Source organism: Setaria italica, chromosome V (assembly GCF_000263155.2).
Source record: "Setaria italica strain Yugu1 chromosome V, Setaria_italica_v2.0, whole genome shotgun sequence".
NCBI classification, from domain to species: Eukaryota; Viridiplantae; Streptophyta; class Magnoliopsida; order Poales; family Poaceae; genus Setaria; species Setaria italica.
Genome location: NC_028454.1, coordinates 37,707,679 through 37,729,149, shown reverse-complemented (window position 1 = coordinate 37,729,149; position 21,471 = coordinate 37,707,679). Strand labels below are relative to the sequence as shown.

General features: G+C 44.6%; 2 protein-coding genes across 2 annotated transcripts; both read left to right on the top strand.

The window, feature by feature from the left end:
- Positions 1–97: 97 nt before the first annotated feature.
- Positions 98–4,861, top strand: LOC101784874 (clp protease adapter protein ClpF, chloroplastic). The gene is made up of 11 exons (XM_004970017.4): positions 98–256; positions 738–1,161; positions 1,399–1,458; positions 1,538–1,629; positions 1,842–1,920; positions 2,022–2,115; positions 3,069–3,181; positions 3,638–3,683; positions 3,954–3,994; positions 4,094–4,257; positions 4,329–4,861. The coding sequence occupies exons 2-10, from the start codon at positions 841–843 to the stop codon at positions 4,247–4,249; spliced, it is 1,002 nt and encodes a 333-aa protein (XP_004970074.1). The 5' UTR covers positions 98–256; positions 738–840; the 3' UTR covers positions 4,250–4,257; positions 4,329–4,861.
- Positions 4,862–5,722: 861 nt separating this feature from the next.
- Positions 5,723–7,202, top strand: LOC101784205. The gene is made up of 4 exons (XM_004970014.3): positions 5,723–5,884; positions 5,998–6,153; positions 6,535–6,768; positions 7,003–7,202. The coding sequence occupies exons 1-4, from the start codon at positions 5,879–5,881 to the stop codon at positions 7,060–7,062; spliced, it is 456 nt and encodes a 151-aa protein (XP_004970071.1). The 5' UTR covers positions 5,723–5,878; the 3' UTR covers positions 7,063–7,202.
- Positions 7,203–21,471: the final 14,269 nt, after the last annotated feature.

Here is a 21,471-nt window from a genome sequence, read left to right as displayed (position 1 = left end):
AGAATAGCCAGGTAATCTGGGCTCCTGGCCTGGGCTGATCCAGTGCCGGGACCGGTAGTATCTGGGCCGTCTGGTGCAGGTGAGGCGAGGAGGCTCCGTTCATCTCTATCCACAACCACCGTAGCTGCACATTCCGCATCCGCGGCTCCGCCCAAACCAACGAACAGCAGCCGTCGCCCAAACTCAGCCACCTCAGACGAGTCAGCCCTCACCTCCCTTTCCTTCCCCGTCGGCCGTCGCGCCGTCGTCGCCTCCGGTAAGTGACCTATCCCTCTCAACAATGGCGGACCTGGGATTCCAGAGTCACCGAATTACGGTTTCGTCTAGCCCTGCTCACCGCTGTGGAGCGCCGGTCCTCTGCCATGCGCGGTCCCCTCTCGGCGCCGGTGATGGCCCCCGCTACCCGACGCCGCTCGCGGTTCGCTCCGCTGCGGCGTGTACACCGAACGCTGGCGCAGGCGGGTCCGGCCAATTCATTCCATGCCCCAGCCCAGCCCCCTTTCAGTTTCAGCCTTTCTCGCGTGCCCGCGTTGTGTGAACTGTGGCGGGGCGTTCCGACTCCCGTGCGCGAATGGGAATTGGGACAGACGGAATTGCCTGTAACTGTGAACATATTGACCAAAATCTAGAGACAAAAACTAGAAATTGTTGTTCATTTGCTAATTATTAACCTGTTCGCTGAAAGTGTAGTGTGCTCCAGTCCAGGATAAGTTACTTTGTTGATGTTATTGTTTCAGTTTGTGCTTTGCTGGAGTTGGAGATGCCATCGACCACCTGTACACTCCATTGAGCAGGGATAGATTGTGGTGATTGAAGCGTCCCAAGTTGCAAGCCCATACAATGCAGGGCATCTCTATATGTGGTTCAGTTGCTTCACCCCACAGAACAAATTGCAGAAGGGCTTGTGTTGCAAGGAACGGGCTGAAGCTGCCATGTGAGATTAATGCAGTAAGCCATGGAGCTTACTCATGCCACTGGCACATGAATAAACTACACATAAAGACCAGTGGCAGGAGAATGAATGCTGCCATTAGAACTAATGCTAGATGGTTGTTTGGAGGAGAAGGGCGTAGCAGTGATGCAAGGCTGGAGCGCAGTGAGTCTGCTAATGAAGATATCTTGATCTTCTACTTCCAGATGGATTTACAGACCCGGATACAAGTGAGCAGTAGCTTATTAGCCTGTACCTTCTAAATCTATTATGAACAAAAGTACTCCTCCAGCTGCTACTATTTGTCATATGTCTATAATTTTAGTGATTTATTGTCTAGTATACAATCAATTTACTGAAAAGTAAATCTATATCATTACACTACTATGATCAACTAATACATACAAATATTTGACACATCATGGGTTGCAAGTCCAACCTCACTCTTGATTGTTTTGTTTTACCAGTATGCATTGAATATAGAACAATTTGATGTGGCAAAACAATTGAGGGAAAAACTCACTGAGGTAACATAACAAGTTCACTTCAAGCTCAACAAAGCAAATACATGGGATGAGAAGCTGCTAACAAGAACTCCCTTTTTAGATTGAAACGGAAATAATTAGGCAACGTGAAGCTAAAAGAGGTTCATCAAAGACTGAAGCTCAGGACAAAGCTCTGAACCTTTTACGTGTACGGTATGTTAACATTTCAATTTCTCCATGATAAGAAGATTGGAAGCACTTGCACATGTTCTCACGTACACATCTTTTCCATGAGAATTCATGTTCATGTGTTCTGGTATCTACTTCATTTAACCTATAATTTAGGACAAATCTGATAAGGGTAAAAGTGGTTATAGGACACCCTCCATTTGGAATGTAACTTCATATTTTTCCTTTTGTTGCAGTGCAGACTTGCAGAAAGCTATTGACAGTGAAAACTATGCTTTGGCAGCTAGTCTGCGTGATGAAATCGCCAAACTTGAGGTATACAAACCTGAGGTGCATTAGTTCTGTGATTATTATGTTTTCAGATCAAAATGATTATAATGTTCAATACCTTACACTTGAACTTAAATGTCATATAGGCCGAATCTCTTGCTGTATCTGCTAAAGCTCTTGCTTATCAGAATGTGAAATATGCGTTTCGACTAGGGCAGAAAGTACGTCACAAGGTACATGGTGAGTACTGAGTACTTCCATACATCTAAATATACTTCGCCTTTTGCTGCACATAGTCTCAGTGGATAAATGTAGCATTTTTCTAAAATTGCTGTCAAGCAATAAAGACTGTCAAAAACGTTTTTAACTGCTTCCTCTTTTGGAACATTATAAGATTGCTCAATATTCTCAGTGTCTTTGAAATGCATGTTTGCGTTCACATTTCCATTATTTCAGTTTGGGGTTGCACCAGATCTATTGAAAATAGCAAATAGGCATTTCCGCAATTCCAGCTTGGATTGAATCAGAACCACTGAGATATAGCAAATAGCCAAATAGGTATCAGCTATGTTAGTAGGCCTATTTTATAATATTTTCCAGTAATTTGACAAAACTTGTTTGTGGCTTTATTCATCCTTATTCGCTGTGGAGCTTATTTTGTTAGAAATCAATTGGCGAAACAAGTATGATCACAACCACAAGAGACACAGATTTATGTGGAAACTCCTTTGGAAGCAAGACACGGATACACAAAGATGATCTTCACTATTCAATATATCTGGAGGTCTACAAATGCTAGGGATTTTACAATGAGTGGTTAACTCAACCCAAACAGATTACAAGAGGAATAGAAACGCAGAATGATTCTGCTAATTGTGTTACTCTCTATTGTACGGCATTCAACTGGTTTATATAGGCTGGAGCATGCAGGCAATCCAAACAATGAATGGCTAACAAAATTCATGCATGCAATCTGTAAACATGCATGCAAGCATGCTACCACAAAATGCCTCCCCAATTTAGGACAAGCTAAGTTAGATGTCAAACGGTTGGTGCATGTAGAAGCCTTTAGGAATTCAGAGCATATTCCAACATATGTTTTTAGTTCAGCACTTGGTTTTAATGTTCATTTTGGTAAACACGCTGTATTTTATCTAATACTTAATTTTGTGCCACCTGTACTCCTGTTGAAGGATATAGAGGTGTGATATGTGGCATGGATCCTGTGTGCTGTGAATCCAAGTCATGGATGGAGACAGCAAATGTGGAGAAGCTGTCTAAAGGTCCAAATCAACCATTTTACCAGGTAAATGTGGCTTCCAGTCGTCTCTGTATCCACAGTTCACTGAAGATCTCAGTACTTTCTCCTCGTAGTATCTGCAAGCTATACTGCAAGTCTGCAATGCTATTTTTGTCAAGTTTACAGTAAGCTACAGCTGCACTAGATTAACAGAATGATATTATGTTATCTATCCTTGCAAAGGCTAACATAGTTCATTGATCTGATCATAGTTCTGTAGTTCTAGAATGGGCATGCTTATAGACTTGTGAAATCTATGATTGTACACCTTGGCATAAGTTCCTGTTTCATGACTGTGATAGTCATTGTTCCCTTTCTATGACCTTTTTATCACTGAAAATAATTAATATAGCAATATCAACATACCTGAAATGCACCTTTTCTCTGCTGGCACTCATCGTTTCAGTTTATGGTATTTTGAAGTCTTTGACATGCTATGTGATTTATTATTGAATGTTTCAGGTCCTGGTTGATGTATATGTTGATCCAGAACTACTTGTTGCATATGGTATTGTTTCTTTTCCTTCTCAGTTGTTATTGGTTTTAATGGACATATTTGAATTTGACCCTTTTAGACAGAAACATATCTATCGTTATTATTTCGGAAATTTCTTGTTTCTATGTGTAAGTGACCTTTCGTTAATGAGCCAAATGGTGCAGAACGTTAAACCAGGATACATGCTATCCAAACCTTTATCTAAGATGTCCTTTTACCTTTTTAAGAAAAAAAAATCAACTTATGGCATTGTGATATATGATTTCCACTTTTTAATTTCAGTGGCAGAAGAAAATCTGTCAGCAGCTGAAGAATCAGAGAAAGTGAGGACACGTCTTCATCTCATATCATATCATATGCTTGGTTGTTCAACTTACCTGCTGAACTGAAGTAATACGGTTATCCTTCATCTGTTACTGCAGGGAAGGTTTGATCACCCCTACGTTGAATTTCTATTCTATGGTGAGGATACGGCAGGGGACTTCATTCCTATCAAACAACTCCGTGAGAAGTATGACCAGCCACGTTATGAAGCTTCCGGAGATGAAAGTGATGATGATGGCGACACAAACAGCTGAAGAGCAAGGTATCACTTAAAATGAAATTCATGTATCATCAAATTGACCTGCAAACTTAACTTAATCTATGTCTGTGCAGTGCCTTCATGTAGCTAGAGTTGTTTTGGAACCACTCTGATTCACCACCATCAGCTGAGATGTGAATTGATGAAGTATCTGGTACCAGGGCAGATGGCATACGTAATGCAATAAGACCATTGGAGAAATGCTCATCAGCGGTAAGCTGCAGTGAATAAACTACATATCACCCTTGCAGATTGGAGGTTACTCTTCTACAGTTATACCATCACCAATCAATGAAGCCGTGCTTTAGAGAAGTTACATCTGCCTTGCTTTTACGTTATACTGTCGACGGGTGCAAAAGCAAAAAAGAAGAAGAAAAAATATATCCTTGTAGATGCTGTGTACAGTTCTTCCGTATATCACCTCATTTTGTGTACCCTCTTATGGATAATTGTGTATATGTCCTACTTGCAACTTCAGTGGAGTTCAGAATAATTTTGCGTGAGGCTTCGCATGCAGTTGTTTGGACTCCGCTTTCGTGGAAACAACAGAACTGCTTGTGCAAGCCTTTCTTTTGGAATAGATTACCGGAGAGTTGCTTGTTGCTGATGATAAAACACAGTCATGATGCATCGATAACACTACATTACGTGTGCAAGATGGAGCGCAGAAGCGTTGAGGATTCAAAATTACGTCCTCGGCCCACAGGCCACAGCCCACATAGGCGCAGAGCTTTCCCGCAGCCACGGCCCACAATCACCATCTAGATTCCTAGCCCTCTCCCATCCGACGGCAGCGGCGGCGCACTGCGGGCGGGACTAGTGGCTAGGCTCGCCAAGGCGGCAAAGCGTGCGTGGCGCGGGTGAGCGCCGACCGGCGAGGACCCCTGGCGACTGAAACAGCCAGCCCTGCTGTAGAGTAAAGCCTGCAACTGTTCACCCCTGCTCCATCCATACCGCTACCAGTACCAGTATACCACCACCCCCAATCACGCTACGTTCTCTCGACCGGTCCGAAACATCTGCTGCAGAGCCCAGGACAAAAGTCACAGAACTCCCCTTCTGGTGGCCGTGGCCCCGCCCTTTCGCCTCCAACAAGACCTCACGCTGCCGATCCTACCGACGCACGCAGCGCCTGCCCCGCGCTGCGGTCAGCACTCAGCAGCGCAGCGCATGCCACAGTCCCCCGCTCGCTCGATCCCACGTGATAACCGGACCCGCACAGCGCGCCCAGGCTCACCAGTCACCACCGGGGGACGCACAGCCGCTTGCTGCTGTTGACTTCCACACCTGTGGCCCCGCCCGGCCTCGCTCACTCGCAGCTGCAAGCTGCTGCCTTCCGTGGCACGCCCGCTGCACGACCGCGCCCATCCTGTAACCACCTAACCCCATCTCTCGCGTGCGACGGAAAGGCATGGAACGAACATTCCCACTCCACTCCCTCGCTGGCTCGCCCCCAAGCAGCCCCCGCTCTCTATAAATACGTACGTCTCGCCCCCGTCACCTTCCCCTGACCCCCACCCAGCTCATCTCTCCCTGCTTCGTTCGACGACTCCTACGCCTGGAGCTCCGCTGATCTCTCCTGCTTCGTTCGGTTCCTACCACGCTTAGAGCTCGGCGGCGGCCCATGAAGGTAGCGAGCGGACTCCCCCCTTGCTGCGACCAACCAGCAATGCCTTTTCGACCTATGTGATATCTCGTCTTGATCTGCTGGCCGTCTATCTCTCTCTCGTGTTGCGAATGCAGAAGGTGCAGGCGAGGCGGCAGCGCATCCCGGCGTTCGGGGAGTGGAACTACGACTACGGCGGCGCCGGCGACTGGCCGGTCACCCAGTACTTCGACTCCGCCATGCAGGCCGGTCTGGTCGTGGCCATACCGCCCTCGCCCAAGCCAGCCAAGAAGGTGACGAACTGACTATTAGGAACTGGAATGCCTGATGCTGCGTACTATACTTTCTTTGCCGGTCTTTCAGTATTTTCTTCTCCTCATTTTGAGGGAGATATAGTTTCTGTGATAGAGTATCAGTCTGCACAAAATACACATTTTATAGAAGTTTGTCTCTCACTAGTCATTGGTTAAGTAGCACGTACAAATAATTACTGTCATGATCCAGTTAAGGTGATATTTAGTGCAAAGAGTGTGATTACCCTCTCAACACGACACCCTCGATCTGTCGGCTCAGAGAAATAAGTTTGCCACCATTAAACACAGTTTCTAATATACTACTATGTGGCATTTTGTTCACAAAACATCACCTTCACTTGTTTGTTGATCATGCATTAGGCGGTGAAGTGGAGTGGCAGTGCGACACTGGAGGCGGAGGACGAGAAGCAGCGGCAGGCGGTGGTGGTGGGGCTGGGCGAGCAGGGCGCGGTGAAGATCCAGGGGAAGCAGAGCCGGGTGGCCGACGCGGGGGCCCACGCCTCCCCTGCTTACAAGGCGTGCCGGCTGGCCGTCAAGGCCGTGGACCAGGACCTCTACCAGATCCCGCCCGACATGCTCTGCCACGAGCCCAGGGTAAAGCCCTGCTTTCTCACTGACTCATGCGCTGATGCTCTTCGTTCAGTTGGCTAATTGCACCCACCAAGAAATACATCATTCGTTGAGCACATTTCACTGCCTATATACACACAATCAACTGGAAAGCAGTTAAGCAGAAAAGCATGCTAGAAGCTACTCCTTGCTGTTCTTTCTTTAAGAGCATTGGAATCTAGTGTAAGAGTCTTGTGGCTTTTTCTTAATCCTGTGCAGAAGAGGCTGACGAGGAGGAGCGTGTGGATGGGCTGCCTGGGGTTCAGCTGCGTCGCCTAGGGATCCACCATACCCGCCTGCCCGATGACTGCTCATCATGAGCGGCCAGCTCCCTTGTTTTGTGTGCGGTGTGCCTCCCCGCTCCTGTAAAGACACTCCGTTCCAGAAAACCATGGCCATGATGTTGTCACTCGTCACAACACCACCTCTGTCTCTCTCTCGTCATCCCTCGGTGTTTCTTGTGTTTGGTCGTCGTACGCGTATTAACTAGTAGACGGAGGAGATGACGGACGCGACGTGATGTGGCCGTGCCTGACCGGCTGCCGTGCTGCCCGGCCGCCCCGGTCCGGCCGGCAGCGTCATTTCCCCGTGCCCGAGACCACTCGATCGCAGCTTTTCCGCGTCCCGTTGGCTTTGGTACGTGACTCCGTGCGTGGAGTTACGGCCCCGGCGAGGCCGGCGTAAAGGTCGCGTCTCGCGTGTGTTTGGAACGGGAAAAAGGTTGATGTAACCCTAAATAGTTTGAAAGTAAAACGAGGGGGAAAAGCCTTGTTCCACGGCTGTCGCTGCGTTTGTGTTATTGCGCGATGATCGATTCCCTTGGGGATTTGGAGTCCCCGATGGATCAAATCAAGTTGGGTCGCTCAATGTTGGGTCCTTTGATTTGGTTGATTGATGTTGATCGCAAAGGCTGTTGGTTTATAGCAGATGTGCGTGCCACCTGGCTTGGTGTTTATCAAGCCCTTTTTATTTTGTGGCTTATGTGTATCAATCCCCGCAAGACCGATGTCGACGCGTATCCGGTCTCCGCTAAACCTTCGACACCTCCAAGTCTTTCGATACCGCTGCCTACTCGACTTTCATCTCGTTTGTATGCTCTTGCTCTTCTGTGCACCATGTGGATCGCCCATAACTCCAACCGGACTCTTCAGGTCACTCGGTTCAAGCCTACTCGTGTCCACCCTTCACAGCCCTAGTTCATCGGTATGAATCTTTCGCTTGACCTTCACCTCATACCGTCGACCGCCATCTCGCATCCTACACCTGCACATCATAAGCTAAGAGACACAATACACAAGATATATTTTACACACACCACAATACAACGCACACAACACAACACCTCCGGTTAGCTATTAGCATAATCATGCACATCAACCGGTAAAGCCTCAAATCATCCAATCAATCACTCATCATAAATAGACCAAGGCATATCTCAACTTGGTCTCTCACTTTTCCTTTTTCCAATAATTATTGGGACAACCCAATAATTCACCCCAACACTCTCTAAATAAAGGAGTCGTGACTCTCCCAATTTGATAGTTGGACTGGAATAAGATTATTGGGAGAATGCAAAAGCAACTCTCCTAATAACAGTGAAAGTGATATTAGAATATTTCTATTAACTTGGGAAACATTTATTGGGAGACTACACCGGAACTTGGACTATCTTAAAAGATGGTACAAAAATGTTTCAGTTCAAATTTGTAATGCACTTCGTAAACTTGATGGACGATGAAGCGTGACATCGTCTACATCTATTTCTCTATTAATCTTTAACATCTTTCTTTTCCTAATCGGCAAATCTAATGCCATATGGGAATGGACCTTTACGTTGTCAAAGACCAAATTATTTCGATTAAGCCATAATACCCACCCAATGTACTTACAAAAACTTGTCACATAAAGCCAGGTCGTTCTTTCCCTGCCTTTTGCCACTTCCTGATGTATGAAATTACGGGAACGGTGAATAGCATGATGACATGTCCACTACCCAGGGATGCCATTGATAGGTGGCAATACTACTTGATCACTGCTTTTTGTTGCCACTTTGGTGTTGTTCCTTTCCATCGGCCTTTTTGACTTTTTTTTGTCGCAGTTTTTTTAGATAGAAGACCCTACGGTCCGGCTTTATTATAAAGCAGAAGTTTGACTGGGGTTGCCAGTTTACAAAGGTTTAAGCACAAATTTGGCTTCCAGCTAGTTCAAGGCCTCCAGCTAAAGATTCAGCCACCACTCTCTACTTCCCCCTCTAAACACGAAACTAACCAACAGCAGAATATGCGAACACGAGTTTAACAAGTTATTACATGATTTGATGAAGTACTCTACTCAACTCTCAAACACCCTCTTAAGCAAAAGACTAGACAGTAGAAGAGAAGTCAGCATCACAGCTCCCCCTCCCTCCTTCATGCACTTTGATCATCTTCAGACCTTAACGATGATAGTCGAAGTTTCAGCTTTTGAGTCACCATATTGATCCAGAGTTGCTCCTTCTCCTTGCTCAAGATCTTCCATTTCTGCATATAGGAAATTGCACGATACAAACCTGGGAAAAAACTACTAAATTGTTAAAAACTAGATAGTTACGGATAAGCCATAGGCTCCACGCCACGCATCCAAACAGGAAAAGGATGTTTTTGATTTGCCTATTAGAACCCTCTCTTGCTATCTCTCTAAGGTCATTCAAACTTGTTGGTGGGAAAGGCCATTCTAAAATATCTCTGCAGACACACCAGCTAAACTGTGCAACAGCACATTGAAAAATAATATGATCTGTGGTCTCTGTCTGTCCACATAACTTGCATTCGATTTTGCCAGGCCAATTCATTTTGTTCAATTGCCCAGCGGATTGTATCTTGTCGTTAAAGACTTGCCACAGGAACACTCTAATCTTCAAGGGTAGTTTAGTTCTCCAGGCACACATCAGCCATCTATTAGTGAAGCCTGAGAAGGTCAGTTCATTATATAGGTCGAAAAATCTCCTGACTTCTCTAAAGCCCATTTTACTGAATCAGGTGTGTCAGTTAAAGTGATATTTCCTATTAAGTTGGTCAATTCTTCCCACTCTATTTCGTCGCTAGGCCCGAAGTTCCTCCTAAAAGTCAGGTTGATGCCCCGTGTTGCAGAACCTGGAACACCGACCATTCCTGTTGGTTGCAAACCTCAAAAATACCTGGAAATAAGATCTTGAGAGGGCAGTCCCCTATCCAGACATCAAGCCAGGACCTCGCTTTTTTCCCATTACCAATCACATATATCAGCCCATGTCGCAGTTCAAAAGGTTGGTTTAACCCGATGAGCATAGGCTTTTCAAGAGAAATGAGGGAGAAAAGAAAATGAGGTTAATTTCTTGTGGGTGCCAGTGTGCCACTCATTATCAGGTAATCTCTTGCATGAATGTTTGGTGCCGTCATGACAGCCTGATTGGCATGGTTGATAATTGCTCTTCATTATTGCTAATCACATCAACTCTCTTTTTCTTGGGACTTTGGATGCATTGATTCTGCTGGTGTTGGAAGAAAAGCTTTCATTCTTCTTCGAAAGTTTGTAACCGATTTTCGTTTTTCACTCCTTGATACTGAGATCATGTCCAAAACACCCCCAAAAAAATGAAACTGAAACTGAAAGGAGCATTATTTGAATGGCTGAAATAGTCATGAAGCCCAAACTGAAAGGAGCATTATTTGAATGGCTGAAATAGTCATGCGCTATCTATTTTTCACAAAATCAGGATGATTGAAGTAGAAATTTAAAGTCCAAGGGAAGTCGAACTTGAATGGTCAGAAACTCAGAATGTACATCAAGTCATCTACTCCCATCATCCATTCAATTAAGCTTAGTTCTTGTAATAAAAGGACATAACAGAAACCTGAGAGTGTGGACGTCTATCCCATGTACTCCCTCCGTATAGGAAAAGGAAGTCGTTTTGGATAAGGTTTGGGTCAAATATTAGGAATATAAATCATGAATAACTTTTAAGTTGTTGAGTTTGAAAATGTGAAAGTCATATAAATAGATTTGTCTTGAAAAATACTTTCATAAAAATATACATATATCACTTTTTGATAAATATTTTTATAAAAACAAGGAGTCAAAGTAATGCTTTGGAGACCGTGTCGCTGTCCAAAACGACTTCCCCCTATACGGAGGGAGTATTTTTCTAGTGGAGGCGTGGACATCTATTGTGTCTGGGGTTTTCACAGAAAGAGCCCTTCAACCCCATCTTTGGCCAAACTTTTAGCTCCTTTATTTGCTGGCCGCCTTCACCGTCCTGGTCCCACCAACGAACACTCATAGCCCTACCTCTAGCTCTCATCAGATGCAGCTGTTTGAGGGTCTTCCAATCCTACAGCGAGCTAGATCCTGTCTATCTACTCAGTTCCGTTTCTCTTGTCTGGTATGCCATCCACTGCATCTTGGCGATCAGGATAGCATATTCTCGTGCACATTTCTAACGCTTTCCCAGCAGTTTTCTATAAGCACGCAGTTTATGTTGGGTAAATGCAAACATTATCACGAGCTTAATTAACTTAATTGTCAGTATGTATGCCTGATAGCACGCAATACTAGCTGAAAAATCGATGTAGCTTGGGTTTCAGCTAACTCTAGCAAAAAGGAATGCAGTACTGGTACAGACTGCAGAGCACTGTTGGTCCGTTGCCATTTAGCAGAGATGGACCACTTTCTAAAGGCCAGGGCCAGCAGAGGTGGTGGACTCGCAAAACTCTGCTGAATCGTTTTGAAGCTCTTCCATTTCACCAAGCTTGATCTTGCAGAGACAAGAGTGATCCTTCTAGAAAAGTTAGTTGTCAGTATGCCCTTACTCGTAAAAAGTTGGAAATCATCGTATATGTATGTCTACCAATAAAAAAATATCCATCGTTATATCCTCTGTTTAGGTGCTCCCACACTGATAATGTAGTTGCTGCTGTTTCATAGAGAGCACTCCCATTTCGTGATGCAATATGGATTACGATATCTCCATGCGCCAAAGCCATGGCCAAACTAACAGACGGAGCAAAAGACCATGGAAAACTTGGTTGCTTTCGCTCTATTCAGTCACAAACATGTGTTAGAGCAGCACAGTTCTGACCATTCAAACAAGATTAGGCACCAAACGCTCATCCGGACTACCGGAGATCATATTGAACGCAGAAATGGAAGACGTGGCAAAAGCAGGAACGCACATGTTAAAGATGCCACTATGCCAGCGGATCGGTCGCTGCAATGCAAGTTACTCCGTAGTCCGTAGTAGCTACTGCACAATAAAAGGGTCACTCTCGTATTCGTACCACATTCCCTTTATTTACTTTCTCCTCGCAGCTCCGTTCCATCGTAAAATGCCGCTTTTTTTTTACTGGATCATGCCGGATATGCCACGACGAGGCGGCCTTTCTCCGCTGTCGCCCGTGGTAACCTTGAAACATCGACGTGACGGCGATGTGCCGTGCCTTGGACCGGTTCTTCTTCTACTATTATCTGCACCACCGCCTGCTCCTCTGGCCTTTGCTTGCTGCGTGTCCTTCCCGGTGAAAGCAAGCAGTGCCACTTCCCCCCGTGCCTGCTCGCGTACTAACAAAGCTGGAGCTTCTCTTCGTGCACCAGTGAGGTGGATGCAACCCCCTGCTGTGTCCGTTCGTCGCGAGACTTTGTGCCGGCCGGGCAGTCCGGCCATCGGGCCGGGGAGTGGACATGTCGCGCAGATGAACGAGGCGGGCCTGCCGGCCAGGAGCCCAGGACGCATGGTACGAGCGATAAAAAAAAATGCAGGTCACTTAACCTCTTCTTCATCCTTGTTTCATCAATTATGTAAAGAGCTCTAGAGTTATTCAAACTCTCCAAGTGTGCTGTATGATGTATATGTGCTCCATTTTGAGCATTTGGACACTCACATATGTTGTACTAGGATTCAACTTGTCCGTTTCCAAATATGACTAACAGTTGCTTGGGCATACTACCACTTAGCTGAAGCAATCAAAAAAATGCAGGTCATCTAGCCCCTTATTTTTTTCTCATTTTAATCATCTAAAGAGCTCCAATGAAAAATCCGTGAATTATTCACACAATAGTGATTTTTTTTTAAAAAAAAGAGAGTAGAACATCACTCTGCACTCACTTCTAATTTAAGTAATAAACTAAAATTTTAAAATAAACTCAATTAACATGGTATAGAGTATAAGCTACAATCTCAACTAATTTTATCTATGACCAAAAAACCCCACAATGCACACGAGTACACGACAGATTTCAGTCGGAACATTGAGACTGCTCCACGCCCTACACCACTGAGGAGACATGAAAGGTCATGGTGAGATCGTCATAAACTCCTTGGGGGTGTCTTTGTCCCACTCGTGTATAATAACCCCCTCCCGCACTCGAATTTGCTGACCATTCGATCTGAGACGAACGGTCTAAATCCAACCATCCTCTAACCTTATCTTCTCCACCCCCGCACAGCCCAAACCTTTCCCTATCCAAACATCCGGTCGCACGCCGCTTCATCTCCGAGAGGTCGAGACCCCGACGCCGCCCGCCGCCTCCACCCTGTCGCCTCGCCGGCGTCGTCCCCAACGTCGGCAAGGCCCGCCCTCCCCCACCGCCCCTCCCTCCTCCCACCTATCTCCACCCTCCTCTGTTGCTCCGGCCCTCCAAGCTCGCCTCCGCCGTTCGCCCCGCCTCCACCGCCGCCTTGCCCGTCTCCAGTGGCTCCCGCCGCTGGATCCGCAGCCGCCGTCTCGACCACTCGCGCAATAACTCGTCGCCGGTGCTCGCCCCCGCCGCCACCACCGCCCAACCAAGGGTCCACCGCCGCCTCGCCACCTCCGCTCCCCCGCCGTCTCGACCGCCACCACCGCCGACCAGCGACCACCCCGGAGCTCCCTCTACATCCAGAGGCCAGAGGTAACCTCCACCCCGAACCCAACCCGGAAACCTAACTCGGCCGGAGCTGAAGAAGAAGGTGGTGCCGTAGCTCAAGAAGCTGTTGTAGCATGGAAGAAGCTGTTGTGGCTGGGCAGCTAAATTCGAGTGTGGGGAGCAGTAAAAATGCTCCCGTGTGGTATAGCTTTCCCCAACTCCTTTGCATGGTCCTATACTCCTACGCAACGAACTGCGAGAAAAAACCGAGGCGCCTTACAAAGGTTATCTCAGTGATGTAGATCGGTCATTTCCTATTACGTAAATTTGCAATATTAGCAAGATCCACCCATCTTCGACCTATAAGTGTACTTTTTTATCACTTTTCCAGCATAATATAGGAAATGACCAATATTAGAGCTCTTTAGACTTTTTCGGGGTAATAGGAAATGACCAATATTAGCAAGACTTTTAGAGCTCTTTAGATTTTGAAGACTTTTAGAGCTCTGCATTTTTAATCACTTTACAGATTCTCATTCATTACATTTTTAGAAAAAAGAATGATCTCTGACCTCAACGACCGCACAGTCTACTCATGCCGCTTCGTTACTTGCGTACTCCTGCCTGCTCGTGTCGTGAACTACCAAAGCTTCTCTTTGGAGCAGAAAAAAGCTTCGAGCATCTGTGTCGTAAAGGTTGATGCAACCCCCCGCTGCCTGTTCGTCGCGAGACTTTGTGCCGGCCGGGCCATCGAGGGGACTTTGTTCTTTCTTTAGGCAGCTGGTTAACGTCGCGTCGGGTCTGTATTTCCGGGGACACAGGCTTGACGATCATGTTTTGGCTCGCGGATGAGAGTATGAGGCCGTGTTTAGTTGGGGAATTTGGGAGGTGCCAAATTACTGTTACAGCACTGTAGCACACTGTAGCGTTTCGTTTGTATTTGTAAATTATTGTCCAAATATTGACTAATTAGGCTCAAAAGATTCGTCTCGCAAAGTACAACAAAACTGTGCAATTAGTTTTTAATTTCATCTACATTTAGTACTCCATGTATGTACCGCAAGTTTGATGTGATGGGGAATCTTCTTTTTGCATAGTGTCAAAGTTGGGAGTTGGGAGTAACTAAACATGGCCTGAGACCATGTCTTCGGGAATGAGAAAGAAACATTGTTGGATGGAGGCATGGAGCCGAGGGTTGGCGTGTGACCTACGCTTAGAACACGGATACATGGGTCATCATAATTGTTTTCGTTTGGTTGGGACTTGGGAGTGTGCTCGGTCGATGCCCAATGCAGTTTACTTTTCAGTATCCTAGGTCGTTAGTCCGGACTAACGACCAAAATTTATATCACATCAAATAGTCAGAGGTTAGTTAGGAGAATTAAACATGAGCTAATTATAAAACTAATTAGAATTTATATCACATCAAATAGTCAGAGGTTAGTTAGGAGAATTAAACATGAGCTAATTATAAAACTAATTAGACAGATGGAGGCTAATTCTCGAGACGAATCTATTAAGTCTAATTAATCCATCATTAGCACATGTTTACTTAGCACCACATTGTCAAATCATGGACTAATTAGGCTTAATAGATTCATCTCGCAAATTAACCTTCGTCTGTGCAATTGATTTTGTAATTAGTCTATATTTAATACAATTAGTATCTAAACATTCGATTTGATAGAAATTTTAGGAAATCCTAGCGAACCAAACGGGCATACATGGGTCATCATAATTCTTTTTATGCGCGTCACATTTGGATGCCAAGGATGCCAGCGTGGTGAGTTGCGGCGAAGGTGTGGAAGTCAATCAAACATGGCCTATTCATTTGTGGCAACATCTCTTTCCTCTTGATGATTTGTACGGAACACTCATCATGCGACCGGTTTGAGCTTATCAATTGAATGGCAAAATTTTCTAATCTCGGATTGTGGCTGTATATGAGGAATTTTGCTAAACCTCAAGCTATGCAACTCAGAGTGTTTTGGATCATCTGCGATTTTTTACACAGTTGGATTATAGTCATTTGCACACTCGATTTTTTACACAGTTGGATTATAGTCATTTGCACACTCGAGCCGTGAGCTTCTTCCCAACTATCCAGTCCCCTGCGCCACTACGCGCCGCCGTGAAGTTTCGATGAGACCTTAGCCCGACTGCAGCAGCAGCCGCGCTGCCCTTGCCGCTACCGCCTCCACCCATCATCATCGTCATCGTCACCCCCGCCCACCGGTTTTCCTCCGCCGCCCCGGCTGGCGGCGTCACCGCCGCCTTGCCTCACCGCTCCACCACCGGTCAGACCTACCACTGGCGAGGTCCCTCTAAGGCCGTTGCCACTTGTCGGCATCGAATCCCCAGTCCCAAAATTCAAACCCCAAACCCGAACGTCAAAGCTCGAATCTTAACCTCGTCGGAGCCATCGCCGGAGTTGAGGAAGATGAAGCCCCTTCTCTGCTCCAGCCTGTGCATGTGACGGAAAAAATGGAGTGCTGGTGGAGGCTAAAACACTCGAGTGTTATATAGCATTTTTCATTCATTTATAAAAAGAATAATTTGATAAAGTTACATGTAAAAAGTTATAGCCAATAAATAGAGCCATCCTTGAGAGAAGCTACGGCTACCTTGCTTTTACACTACACCCTCAACAAATGTAAAAAAAATAAAAGAAAATGATTCTCCCATATCATCTTTTTTTCCGTACCCTCTTATGGACAATTGTGCATACCGCGTACATCTTACTGGCAACTTGTGTGGTGCATAGAATCTTGGCGAAGGCTTCACATATGGTTGTTCGGACTCTGCTTTCGTGGAAACAACATATTTTGTTGACTGCTTGTAAAAGCCTTTTGTTTTGGGAAAAGATTCCAGGAGACCTGCTGTTGTCGGTGATAAAATACAGTCACGATGCCGTCGAAAACTCTAGCACATTTAGTCGTGCCTGCCTAGATGGAGCGCAGAAACGTCGGTCTTCAACTCTTCGTGCCACTGAAAGCTGCCATTGAACGATTGAAAATTATGATTGCAGCTTCATGTGTTGCCGTTTTCATGACAAACCAAGTAGCAAATCCTGAATTCACCTATTTATATATCTATAGTCAAAGACGCGGTACACATTCGCCCATAGTGCAACCTAATGGTTCCTTGTTTGGGACATCAGGGCGAACATGTGATTTCCCTGATTCTTATGGGAATTGAACTATCAATCAACCGAGAAAAAAGAAGGGGAAAGCTATACTGTGCTAGCGCATTTCTTTGGCTTCTCACACTCGAATTTTCTCGTCATCCCATCTTCTGCATCTTCACTGAGATTTGACCCATCTTCTTCATCTCCGGTGAGACCCAGCTCCATTTGATCCATCTCCGGCGAGCTTCGATGAGGGCAAGAGGTTAGGGCCATAGGGGATTTGGGTTTGGGGATGGGGGATTCAGGCCCTGGGGTTCCTGGTGTTGCAGGGCAAAGATAGAGGTCCAAAGGTGGCAGGACGGACATGCGGTGGTGGTGGGCGCGGGGGCGGTGAGGCACGACAGCGGTGGCGCCGCCATCCGGGCAGTGGAGGATGGTGGTTGGGCCAGGTGGGGCGGCGTCACCAAATCCAGAGTGGTTAGCGTACGGGTGGGGAGCGGCGGTGGATTCGGCGGCGGGAGCCGCCGGAGACGGGGTGAAGGATGGCGGGGTGGGGGCACTGGCGTTGACTCATTGAGGAGGAAGCTTCCGCTGTTTTGTTTCGAAGGAGAAAGAAGGACTGAGGAAGAAGAAGGAAGGAAGAAGAAACAACAATAGACGTCATATGCAGATCCAACGGTTAGAAAATTTTAGGTGTGAGGGAAAGTTGAAACACTCGAGTGGAAGCTAGATAGCCCCAAGAAGAAAGGAAGAATTTGTACTACTCCGTGAGCCAAACATCTAACATTTGCCTCAAGTTATTTTTTAATAAATGTGTCTCGAGGTTAGAAAGTCTATTTTAGCCAGCGTCTCTTCGCTAAATGGTAGACCCAACCGTCAAATGTTTGTTCGCAAAAAAAGCCCAAAGGTAATCACACTCTATAAAATTAGAAATGGCTAGATTGCCAGTATTCGGTTCTGACCCGAGATGCATGCACACAACACAACCCGTCCAGACTCCAGACCACGACCCACCGTGCCGCCCTGGCAATGGCATGGGCCATGCACCACGACCACCCGAGAATGCCACGCACCACCACCGAGCAAACCCCACATCTTTGTTGGAGCTGTTAAGAGTAGAATTACTGAAATGTAAATGGAAGACACATGACAAGGGTGGAATTCTCTGTGTATTGCATTGATCTGTTTGTACATATATATATACATGTTGAATGATCATGGTGAAAGGGTGCGAGACCCTTTCGGTAAGTAACCACCAATGACAGTTATTGGTGTTGATCACCAATAAATGGTTCACAACACTCCCCCTTGATCAACTCCATCAATGAGATCAATGTATTGGTTAATTCCTCCAAAAACCATGTGGGAAAAATATGAGGAATGTACATGTGGATATGCCATCAAAACTCCTTCAAAACCCAGTGGGAAAAGTAAGGAGAAAATGATATGGCATATATATATGGTCATTGCTCACTCACAAAACCCATAAAAGTTTAGGGAGCAATGCATGTCTTTGATATGCTCTCAATAATCCCTTTCAGAGAAGAAGATATGACATGATATGTTTTGCATACCTCCTTTAAAACCCGGTGGGGAAATAGAAGATATGATATATATTCTTGTATTGATATTGCCTCATTAAAAACTTTTATATGAGAAACCTTGAGAGGAAAGCTCATAAAAAGAAAAGAGTACAATATGATGCATGAATAGGTTCTAATTCATGAGGAGACTCCCCCTGAACCTTGCAAACCTCAAAGCCATCACATACCAATTCTACACACTTTTGAAGTGTGAGAGTTGGTAGAGACTTTGTGAATAAACTTGCAAAGTACTTGCATGTTTAATTTGCAATCTGGTTATTCCTCAAATGTATTACAACAATACCTGAGGATAAACCATTTTGTGGACAATATAGTGATATTGCTCACACATAAACTATTTGCATCCAAGCAATACAAGCACCATTATCTTGATAGATAATGGCTATGATTCAATGGAATCATAATTAATCCCTCAACGAAGTCATATGTTTTTATATGATGCTTCAGAATGAGGTGTGGAAGTAACCATTAGAGTCTATGATGACTCCCATGAGAACTCTACCACAAAGGTATCGATCTTTGATCTGGCATACATTATGGGGATTAATTGGCTAGTATCTTCATATCCCACTATGATCATATCTAAACGTATCTAATAACAAGTCAAGGTCCTTTAGTACCATATAGATATCAATGGATATCCTTCTCCAGCCAAATGGCATTATCGGAGTTGCGCAATTTTAAGCTAGCAAGTATCTGCAAATGCAATATGAGACATGTTGTAATTTGCAAGATACATATGCGCTTTGATGGCACAAAGGTTTAATCCCAGGGCCGAAATGGACATTGATCCACTTTAGGGATTAAATGACCAGTGTCAATGGATATTATGTCCAATATCATTGCATATTGGCAGACCGATGTATATACTTAAGTTGTAGACTTAAGCATGATTTGGTTTTATCCAAATCATCACCTCATAATCTGTCTTAAGATGATTGCATGATTTATTGTGTGTGATCGGAGATGATAGAATATCCAATACAAACACACATATGCAATCATCGTGGTTGGAAATAACCCTTCGGAGGAAGGAACTCACCAAGTTGGTTGTACCATAATCAAACCTAACTGTTTCAAGTCATGGACTGACTTGAAGAGTTGTACACAACGTATGTTGCGATTTTGATTCTGAACACAAAATTCATGGGGACTTGTATATTTGAATCTATCAAATTCACAAGATCCGCCAATGATCAAAGGAACATAATTTTCACACATACCGATGGGATGCTAGCTAGGTCTCTACATGAAACCATATGCTACAAGCTCTTGCTATCTCATCACCTTGCTTTCGTAAAGAAAGCATTATGAGAGTAAGATATTACTCAATCATTGTTTTAGCAAGAGCAATTCTCCTCGATCGCCACCTTTGATTGACCCAAAATGAGTGTATAAACACTCTTGCCTAGGACTTTTGGTCTGGATCTAGTAGGTGCACGACGCTAAACGATAAACAGTCGGTCACCCTTTGTTTAGTGTTTAGGCTGCTTAAATAGTGTTTAAACAGGATTAAATGACCTAACAGTTTTGTATAATAACTCTAAAATATACATATTTATGTACATAAAAGTCAAATATGCTAGAAAGGCTACATATTTACAAATGTAAAATGTAAGTATTCTACCAAATAATCTTTTTGAAAGAAATCTAAATCCCACAACACTTCATAAACTAACGATGCTAATTAGTTTAGTGTTGATTGTGGTAGTTGTAATCCTCCTATTGACTAAATTATGAATTAAATGGTCATTTAGCTCATCTAATCACGTTTAACTCGATTCTATTTAGACGGATTAGATGGTTTTTAAAGGTTTAAATGGGTTTAAATGGTCCAACCGTTTAATTCACCGTTTAGGGCCTAAACAACATGAGAGGCTTTTGTTTAGCGTTTAAACGCTGTTTAAATGGACTAAACGGCCATTTAGGTGAACAGTGTGCATGGCAATCTAAGATGGAGATATGTCGATATTTGTAGACTTTGTATGATTGATTCAATAGAACCAATATTGCTTGTAAAAATATTAACCCTTCAACTCTATGTCAATTCCCACAACGACAGAGTTAGGGCGTTCTAATGATCCTGCGCCTGAATATGTGTACACATGTGGTGGTCTTTTGGACGTAGAACATCCATAGGTTTTGGATAGTGAATATCCATAAGGTGCCAATCAACTTATGTTGATTAGCATTTACTCCTTTTGTTTCCATAGAATCTTGCAAGAAGCTATATCCCTTGTAACCATACTTCTCCCCCTCTTATAGGGAGTTGAGTGGTTTTGAAAAGGTACCTCTACTCTTTCTAGCACAATGAGGTTGGAAATCATATGACACCTTTAATGAGTAAATGCATTTGGCAGATTATTTACAATGGTTTGCAAACATAAGATTCTGAACTAATAGTCCAAATTCTTCAGTACATGGATACATGTGAGGGGGATGTCAATATGTGACATTCACTCTTGGTTCCTGACATTTTATGCGTGGTATGAATCTCCCCCTAATGCCTAGAATCATCCTCAAAGTGATCAGCATATGGGCTATGAATAAATCCCCCATGGACGATCCGAGGTATGTTATGAATGATGGATAAAGATACCTCTAGGATCTCCAATGCCCATGAATGTATGCTGAGGTGGTGATATTGGTATGTGCAAGACATAACCAACACACAGGTGGGATAAAAATTTGACTAAAAGTCAAATATCCACGTACTTAGACTGCAACGGAGGGAGCCATATGAATGTAGTTTGATGAATTTGAAATGAATGCGATGTGTACGTCCGCATTCCACCAACTAATGTTGGTAATTTGTAATTCTATGTTGATCATGCAAATAGTATTTTCTCTCACTAGAGATTCAACTAGACCATTATGGACATAAGGTACTTAATGCTATAGTTCCAAAGGCCAAACCACTCCAAGTTCATGGATGCGATCCCGCGTCCAGGATCGATCATTTGCTCCAAAATTGAATAATTTGAGCAAAGAGTTTGGCAAAAATTTGTATCACCTCAAGCGATACACATGGGACTATATTATGCATCAAGGTGCATTGTAAAGTACCTAGTTGGTCCACACAATGGTTGAATAGAGCCA